Source organism: Manacus vitellinus, unplaced genomic scaffold (genome assembly GCF_001715985.3).
Source record: "Manacus vitellinus isolate BGI_N305 unplaced genomic scaffold, ASM171598v3 scaffold_12_pilon, whole genome shotgun sequence".
In the NCBI taxonomy this organism is placed as follows: domain Eukaryota; kingdom Metazoa; phylum Chordata; class Aves; order Passeriformes; family Pipridae; genus Manacus; species Manacus vitellinus.
Window position 1 is genome coordinate 8,257,625 of NW_021938949.1, and position 9,372 is coordinate 8,266,996.

The 9,372-nt window shown below is 57.9% G+C and overlaps 1 protein-coding gene across 1 annotated transcript; it reads left to right on the top strand.

The window, feature by feature from the left end:
• Positions 1–842: 842 nt before the first annotated feature.
• LOC103761537 (lysosomal alpha-glucosidase) lies at positions 843–8,557 on the top strand. The gene is made up of 17 exons (XM_029957795.1): positions 843–1,104; positions 1,601–1,697; positions 2,724–2,843; positions 3,092–3,210; positions 3,280–3,411; positions 4,186–4,296; positions 5,106–5,219; positions 5,373–5,457; positions 5,806–5,923; positions 6,270–6,403; positions 6,523–6,674; positions 6,821–6,969; positions 7,059–7,200; positions 7,399–7,497; positions 7,607–7,771; positions 7,852–7,998; positions 8,246–8,557. The coding sequence occupies exons 1-17, from the start codon at positions 874–876 to the stop codon at positions 8,306–8,308; spliced, it is 2,178 nt and encodes a 725-aa protein (XP_029813655.1). The 5' UTR covers positions 843–873; the 3' UTR covers positions 8,309–8,557.
• The last annotated feature ends 815 nt before the right edge of the window (positions 8,558–9,372 follow it).

The window sequence follows — 9,372 nt, forward strand, 5'->3', positions numbered from 1 at the left end:
GGGGAGAAACTTATCCAACCCTAGACAGGCTCCAGCACACTTTCCAGTGGTTTTTCAGAGGGAAAAACCATGCTTGCAAGATCTCCAGCCAGTTATTGCTTTTTGTCTTGCATCTTTTTAGCAGTGCTCACATGAGGATGCAGCAGCACGTGGCTTCCTGGCCCCTTGGGCTGGCCATGTGCTTGCTATGGCCATGGCAGGACTGGGTGGGATCAGCACCTCTCCAAAAACCTCCCAGTGCTCTGATTCCTCCCGAGGTCCTACACCAGCCAAACATTGTGCAGGTCCCTGGCACATCACCAATGAGCAACATGGTGGCTCAGGAAAAGGGCCAACAAAGGGTTGTGGCTTTGCCCATTTCATGCTTCTTTCAGGTTTCCCTGGCTGTTGAAGCTATGGGGACATTCACAGTTCCAGGCTTTTTGTGGAAAAGGACTGCTGGTGACTTTGCTATACTGCTCTCTGTCACCTCCACAGCTTTGCCCACACTAAGCCGTTGACAAGCACTGACAGCTGGGTGATGTATGGTCAGGGTGTTTTGGGATCCCATCTTTTCCTCCTCCTTCCCATTTGCTGGTGACTGTGGTCTGTCCTGTATTTGGGAACTGCTTATCAGTGACAGCAGGCTGAGAAGCCCCACTGCTGTATCACCTCAGTGGTTAATAATAACCTGGGTGGAAACTTCTGGTATCAAAGGGAAGGCTGTGCCACACTGGGTCAGGCTAGTTTAGGCTCAGGCTGTGCCTTGCCTCCAGCCAGACCCAAATTTACTCCTGGCCCAAGGTGTTAGGGCGGGATGTGGGGTGGGACATGTGGTGCTTCACTGGCCCTTGGGATGTTTCAAGAGTGAAGAGATCAGTTTTTGATGGGCAAATGGATCCCAGTGGGTCCCAGCATCCCCTCTTGACCCCCTCTTTTCCTCAATGTAACCTTGGCAGGCTCAACACCACTGTGGCCCCCTTGATCTTCGCTGACCAGTTTCTCCAGATATCCACATCGCTCCCATCCAGGTTCCTCTATGGACTGGGGGAGCACCGTGGCAGCCTCCTGCACAGCCTGGACTGGAATACCCTCACTCTGTGGGCACGCGACGTCGCTCCCACGGTACATCTGTCCTGTCCCCAGAGGGGTGCAGGGGGTGAGGGCAGGGGTGCTGCTCTCCTGTACTTTGGACAAGCCCTGGGAAAACATAGCAGGGGTGGGCAGCAGCACTGGGAGGGGCGGGGGATGATCAAGGCTGACAGGCAGGTATGTGCCAGGGAGAATTTCAGAGCAATTGCAAAATGCTCTTGGCACTCCGAGGGCACTGGGTGTTTTCCGCTCCACCCTGCTGCTCGTGCAATGTGTTGTGGTGAGGCTTTCCCTCTCACCCAGCCCAGCTCAGTAGCCCCTGAACAGCAAGGAAGAAGCAGCCTCCCATGGCCTTCAGCACCAGCCCTGAAACCATCCTCGTCCCTTGCCTTGTCCTCCACAGGGGTGACAGGTTCCTGGTTAGGTGGTGGAAGCATATGCAGCTCGGGGCCTTTTATTCACCCCCAGTGACATGGGGCTCTCCTGCTTTGCCCTCTCTGCTGTCTTACCTGGCACCTCTTCCTTGCAGGAATCATTCAACCTCTACGGCGCTCACCCCTTCTACCTGCTGATGGAGGAGGGCGGAGATGCTCATGGGGTTTTCCTTCTCAACAGCAACGCCATGGGTAGGTGTGTTAGGGGACCCCAGGCCAGCTGGTCCCTGGTGGAGGACCTGGCAGGTGGGGACAGATGGGAACTACGGGAGTGGCCAGTTTGGGAACCTGAGGTAAGAGGAAGCCATAAAAGGGAAAGATGTGGTTTGATGGCTCCGTTATTGAGCGCAGCCATCTGTTTCCTGGCTACAGCGAGGCTCTTTAGCAACTGCCGAGCAGTTTAACCACACGTCCAGCTGCTGAGTTGCCATCAGGAAAGCAAGTGCCTTCCATGCAGGTCCATGCCTATTCCCCCCTCCTCTGAAACATCCTTGCCCCCAGGCCCGGCGGCGTGGCATGGCTGGGGTGCAGCCGAGGATGCCGTCTGCTGCCCGTGTTTCCCCAGCTGTGCTGCGCCAGCTGCGGCCGTGGGATCTGCCCGTGTGTGCCAGCTGGTAACACAGCAGCTCCTGCGGGCTCCTGCCGTGTCGGGGGCGGCACCGGTGACCACCCAACCCTCCCAGCAGCTGCTGCTTGCAGCCAGCTGGGGCGATGCTGTGCACACCGGGGCTCTGGCAGCTCCAGCTGCGCTGGGATCTGTTGCAGCCATGCTGCTGAAGAGGAGCTCGTGTGAGATGCAGCCACCCGAGCTGAGGTTTGAGGGCTCATTCATGTGGAAAGCCCTTCCCAGGAAAGGCCTTGCTCCCACACACTCTCTTGTACGAGTAGCTCTAGATTCACTTAGGAGGGGGCTTTGGGGGAGAACATGAAGGAAAGCACTGCACTGCACGTGCTTGATCTTGGTCTAGCAGTGGAAGCTGGTGCAGCTTTGAGCTTAAAGAGCAGATTTTTAAGATAGCATAAACCACTGATCTCCCATGGGCTGTGATAATTTAAGCTTCCAGACACCCATTTAGCATCCACTTAGTGCAAGGCAGGGATTTGTCTATTCCCCTGAGCATTGCCTGTGGTGCTGCCTGGTCCCCATCATGTGGGCTGAGGTCTGGAGGTTGCTCCCCAGTTGTCACTGTCTTTTTCTCTTCTCCTTCCCCCTCAAAGAGGTGGCCCTGCAGCCTGCTCCGGGCCTGACCTGGAGGACCATTGGAGGGGTGCTGGATTTTTATGTCTTCCTGGGGCCCGATCCCAACATGGTCATCCAGCAGTACCAGCAGGTGATAGGTAAGTGCCCGCACCCCACCATGGCTATCTGCAGGCACCTCCCCCATGCTCACATCCCCATCTCACCCCAGCTTCACCACATCCCCAGCCCTCCCAGCTGGGGAGGGATCAGCCTCCCCCAGCCCTCCCAGCACATCAGGGGTCAGCGATCACCTCCTTTTCCCACCTCTCCCCTTACCTTCCCATCCTTTTGAGATGCTGCCGTCATCTCGGGACACTCCAGCCATGCTTCCATTCTCCCACTGCAGGTTTCCCAGCCATGCCACCCCTCTGGGCTCTCGGCTTCCACCTCTGCCGCTGGGGCTACGGATCCAGCAATGGGACCTGGCAGACCGTGAGAGCCATGAGGAACTACCAGATCCCCCAGGTAATCCCTCAGACCCGTGGAGTGGGGGGTCCAGGCTCCATCCTTCATCCCTGAGCCTCTGTCCCGCAGGATGCACAGTGGAATGACATCGATTACATGGATGGGTACCGGGACTTCACCTTCGATTCCCAGAAATTTGCCTCCCTCCCCTCGCTGGTGGAAGACCTCCACAAACATGGGCAGCGCTACGTTATGATCTTGGTACTCCCCCTCCTCTCCCCCTGTGCTGTCTTTGCTGCAGAGCTGGAATGTGAGGTGTAAGACAGAGGTGCAAGGGATGCTCACAATTCCAGCTGATCAACCCCAGCCCCAAGAATTTTTGTGGGAGGCTGGTCCCCAGTGCTGGATAAGCAGCTGTAAACTGCCACTGGAAATCCCCCTAATGCAGGGACCACGGACACACAGGCCAGGTTCTCATGATGTGCTCCTGTCTGCTGCAGGAGGGTGCCTCTGACCTCCATGGGTGGAGGAATGGAGGAACTGTAGGTCAGGCAGTTTAACTCGTGGGTGCTCAGCTCGGGTGCTCCCACATCCCCATGAGTGCCGGGATCTTGTGACCTGGCTGGGATCTCCCTTCTTCTCTCTACAAAGAATGGGGGCATGGGTTCTGCTTGCTGGGGTCAATGGGGACGCTCAGGTCCTTGCAGGGGAAGGTTGGATTCCTCCCCTTTGAACTCCCCTTAGTAGCCAAGCCCATCCATGACCTGACATTTCTTGCATAAGTGCAAGATTTCATGTTTGTTGGCCCCCTCCCCAAAACATCCTAATGTGTCCTGGGGACTTACAGAAGTGACATTTTAGAAAACATGCCTGGAAGCATCCAAGCAAGTTTCTGTTCCCCTTGGGGCAAACAGCCTCTGTGTCTGGGCTCTGGCTGACCCTGTCTGGGTTGTCTTCTGTGAATCACTCCGGTCTGGCCAGGGGAAGGAGCCTTGGTCTGCCTGGAATGGCACTAACCTTCTGCTCTGTCCCTAGGATCCTGGCATCAGCAGCACCAACCCTCAGGGCTCCTACTGGCCTTTTGATGAAGGCTTGAGACGGGGCTTGTTCCTCAACACCACCCAAGGGCAGCCGCTAATCGGGAAGGTGAGGAGCTCCAGGGGGAAATCTCAGCCCTGTGGGTTATGCAATAGCAGGGCTGGGATTTCATCCCTTACTGTAGAGGGAAAGACAAGTGACCAAGAGACTCCTCTGGGATAATTGCCAGAGCGTGGCTCAGCCCTTGTAATCATGTGTCACCTTCTGGTGTCTTCACCAACCCCAGGAGCCAGCCCCTGTCCAGCAGAGGAGCCTGTGGAAGTCATATGAGCTTAACAGAGTCAGCAGTGCTGCCCAAGGCTGGTCATCTGATTTCTCTCCCTTCCTGTTTTTGGTGTGAGGGGAGGTTGCCTGGGATGAACAGTGCATCTCCGGATCTGCTCCGCAGTGGTTCCCTCCCAGTTTGACCCCTCTGACTGTTTGCTCCCACCGTCTCTCCCTCGCCATCTCCAAGGAGGGGGTTTTATTGTAACCTGAAAACGTGGGGGAAAATTATTTGGCTAAAATTCCTGAAATGAGGCAAAGCATGGAGAAATCATGGCTTTTCCCTGACATGCCCTGGGCAAGGTGGTGTCAGAGCTCATGCAAGTGGAGGGAGAGCAGCCACTCCTTCAGCTGTCACTACCCACAGACTGTGGGGAGTCCTCAGCACCACAATACTCCTGGTACCATGGAGGAAGAAGGGGTATGCTGTGTATGTAGCATCCAGGACTCAAAGCATTGGCCTGGGTTTAATTTCTGGGTTATTGCCTGTTTCACCCCTTGGTCCTTCCCCATGCTGTGGTACCCTGTTCCCGGTGGCAGCTCCCCAAAAATCACCTGCTTGATGAACCCGTGGTTTTGTGGTGTTCCTGCAGGTCTGGCCTGGTTATACTGCCTTTGCAGACTTCTCCAACCCAGACACGCACCAGTGGTGGCTGGAGAACTTGCAGCACTTCCATGCCCATGTGCCCTTCGATGGCCTCTGGATCGTAAGTCCCTCCTTGCCCCTGGGTCGCCTCCTGCCAGCACCTCAGCTCACACCCAGTGTGTGCCCTGGCAGGACTGTCTGCAGCTTTTCCAGGTCTATCCACTAATGCCCAAAACCACATACTTGAAATTGCTCCACAATTTTCTTTGCTTAGGACATGAATGAGCCATCCAACTTCATGGATGGGTCTGAAGACGGCTGCCCCCCAGGAGAGCTCGACAGCCCACCCTACACTCCAGGTAAGGAGGAAGATGAGATACAAGGCTGTGCTGGCATATACTGTGTGCTTTGAGATCTCTGCCAACCAAGTGTGATGGGGGAAAACCATTTCTGAGAGACATTCTGTCTGTTTTACACCCTGAATGTCTCCATCTCTGCTTGCATGTGCCAGTATCAGTGTCTAAGCCTTACACACTTGTTGGGGCCATGTCAGGGTGCAGGGTGGGACCATCTGTGTGAGCTTTTGGCACTGGGCTAGCAGCGATGGCTCCTGTGAGAGGGCTGACCCAGAGCCAGCAAGTGTGGGGGGCCCACATGCCCTGCACCCCACCACCACCGGGTGCCAACTGGGCTCTCTCTGCTGGCAGCCGTGCTGGGCGATTCCCTCTCCTCCAAGACAGTGTGTGCCTCAGCAAAGCAGAAAGCCTCAGTGCACTACAACCTCCACAACCTCTACGGGCTGATGGAAGCCAAAGCCACAGCGAGGTACCTGAGCATCCTGCTTCCTGACAGCCTGAGGATGGGATGGGGCAAAATCCTGCTCAGATGGGGATGGGAGTTTGAGTGCCTGACTTCAAGGGGACATAGTCTGGCTGCTCGCAGCCTTCAGGGTGAGAATGACCCAGGGAAAGAGGGGAGCTGACACTGCTCTGGGAGGGATGGGTGGGTGAGGCTGGTCCTGGAGCCAAGCCTTTGCTCAGGTCAACTCTCCAGCACCACAGGGCTGCCACAGGGCTGAACCTGGACCTCTCCCTAAACTGTTGTGGGATAAGGCAAATGCCTGGGGGGCTGCTCTCACCTCCTGCCCCTTCCTCTCCCTCTTGTTTTCCAGTGCCTTGATCCAGATCCGGGGGAAGCGTCCCTTCATCATCTCCCGCTCCACCTTCCCCAGCCAGGGCCGCTACTCAGGGCACTGGCTGGGAGACAACCGGAGCCAGTGGAAGGACATGTATTACTCCATCCCAGGTGGGTGGCACAGAACGCTCTCAGGTGCCCTACCAGCGCTCCCAGCTCCATTGAGCTTTCTGCTTGTTCGGAGACACCTCCTAAACTCCCTGCACCCTGTTGACTGTCCCTGCCCTCAGGGTTGCTGAGCTTCAGCCTCTTCGGCATCCCGCTGGTGGGGGCGGACATCTGCGGCTTCTCCGGCAGCACCTCGGAGGAGCTCTGCACCCGCTGGATGCAGCTCGGTGCCTTCTACCCCTTCGCTCGCAACCACAACACCCAGAACGAGAAGGTCAAGGGCAGCGTGCCCGGTGGGAGGCATCCTAGGGGTGGGATGGGGGATATGAGACACGGGATGGAGGATGCAGGATGGGGGATGCGGGGTGTGGGAGGTGGGGTTGGGGTGGGACGGCTGCTGACTCCCTGCATCTCCCCCAGGCCCAGGACCCGACGGTGTTCAGCCCTGCGGCCAGGACGGCCATGAAGGACGTGCTGCTGACCCGATACTCCCTCCTGCCCTTCCTCTACACCCTTTTCCACCATGCCCACCTGCAAGGGGACACTGTCGCTCGGCCCTTGTTCTTTGAGTAAGACCATCCCCACCAGTAGCTGGGGAGACGCTTGAACTGAATCGCAGAGAAGTGGCTGATTGAGCAGTGTCTTCATCCTGCCACAGGTTCCCCCAGGATGTGGCCACCCTGGGGCTGGACAGGCAGTTCCTGTGGGGCCGGAGCCTGCTGGTGACACCGGTGCTGGAGCCCGGGGTGGACTCGGTCACAGGCTACGTCCCCCAAGGCACGTGGTACGACTTCTACACGGTGAGGAACACCATGGCACTTGCCCAGGGACTGGGTGATCCCTGCTTAACCATCTCAGGACTGCGGGTGGGAAACCATGGCTGAGCCCAGCGAGCCCTGATGGAGGAAGGGGTGGGATGGCTGCTCCCCAGACCCATGCCTGAGCACCCTGTTGTGCCCCTGACTCCCTCACACCTGTATCTCTCACCACCTGCCCAGGGCTCCTCAGTGAACAGCAGTGGGGAGATGTTGAAGATGTCAGCCCCCCTGGAGCACCTCAACCTGCATATCCGGGAGGGTTCCATCCTGCCCACCCAGGTGAGTGCCCACCTGTCACCTCCCTGAGTGCTGTCCCCCAGTACCTCAGCTCCCAGACCCCTATCCCCAGTGCTCACAGCCCTACAGAACCCATGTCTTTGAACCCCAGAAACCAGGGACCACCAGCGAGGCGACTCGAGGGAACCCCCTGCGCCTCATCGTGGCTTTGTCCTCGAGTGCCACTGCCTGGGGGGACCTTTTCTGGGATGATGGCGAGAGCCTGGACACCTTCGAGCGGGGCAGCTACTCCTACCTGGTGTTCAATGTCACGCAGGTGGGATGTGGTGGGGAGGGCAGGAGTGGGGGGTCCTGTGGCATCTGGCCACCTTGAGCTCATGCTGTCCCCTCCTGCAGAACATCTTCACCTCCACCGTCCTCCATGCCAGCACTGAGGCCACCAATGTCACCATTGGCACACTGAGCATCTTTGGGGTGCAGAAGCCACCCAGCAAGGTCCTTCTGAATGGCCAGGAGAAGCCCTTCTCCTACCTGGACAACCAGGTACAGCCTCATCTTGGGGTGCCCTGTCCTGGGTGGAAGTCTCCATCTTGAGGGGCTCCACCCTGCCTCCTCTAGCCCTAAGGGTCACAAGGTTGGTGACCAAAGAGGTGGGTGAGGACATAGTGTGGCTCTTCTGCCACGCCAGGGTTCAGGGGCAGTGAAGCTCAGCCAAGCTGGGTAGGGGAAGGCATTCTCCACTTCCCTCCAGCCAAGGCTGTACCCCAAAATGTCTCCTCTCCCTCCCCAGGTTCTCACTGTGAGTGACCTCGGCATCAGCCTCAGCCAGGGCTTCTCCCTGCAGTGGCTGTGAGCAGGGGGCCATGGGGTCACCCATCCGTCCAGGAGATGCTTGATGCTCCAGCCCCTGAAGCTGGGATGCTGCTGTGGAGGAGGCGTTGGGGACTGTCACCTGCTGCCATGTGTCCCCCCCCAGGCTGGGGACAGGGGTGTGGGATGGGGGCTTGGCCCTCAGGTGCCTCCCGCGTGGCCCCAGGTGGGTGGTGTGGGTGGAGGTGTGGGCACCCACGGTCCCTGCTGCAATAAAGGCACGTGGAGAGCTTGTCATGGGCGTATGATGTGGGGACAGAAGGGGTGGCATGAGGGAGAGGGGGTGGGCGGCCAGCTGCCGTGGAAACCCCAAACTTTACGTCCCTGACCTCGGTTCTCCTGATTCCATCCCCCTGATTCTGGCTGTTCAATTTCAGCCCAAATCCAACCCCTCTAATGCAAGCGCCACATCCCAGACCCCAAATTTCAGCCACTACTCTCAGCTCCCCAATTTCAGCCCTTGACTCCAGCCCCCACCCCACTCCTTTGACTCTTTGATCCCAGACTGCACAGTCAGAGATTCACAGAATCGATTAGGTTTGAAAAGACCTCAGAGAGCATCAAGTCCAACCTGTGACCCGTCACCACCTTGTCAACCAGACCATGGCACCAAGTGCCACATCCAGTCATTTCTTCCGTGACTCCACCACCTCCCTGGGCAGACCATTCCAATGTTTAATCACCCTTTCTGTGAAGAAATTCCCCCTTATGTCCAACCTAAACCTAAACCTCCCCGGCGCAGCTTGAGGCTCTGTCCTCTTGCCCGTGAGAGGGGACCCAGCCCAGCATCACCCAACAGCCCCTAATTTCAACCCCTGAATCCAGCGCCCGATCCCAGCCCCTTGACTCCCCTCTCTGATTCCCAGACCCCCGCAATCAGCACCACCAAACAGCCTCTAGTCTCAGTCCCCCCAGTCCCAGCCCCTCCCTGGCCTCAGCATCCCCAAATCCCCCCAAGACTCTCCCGACCGCTCCCGCCGGGGGTGCAGTTTTCCCCCTCCGCCGGCAGGACGGCGCTGCCCGGCGGGGCGGGGCGGGGGCGGGCGG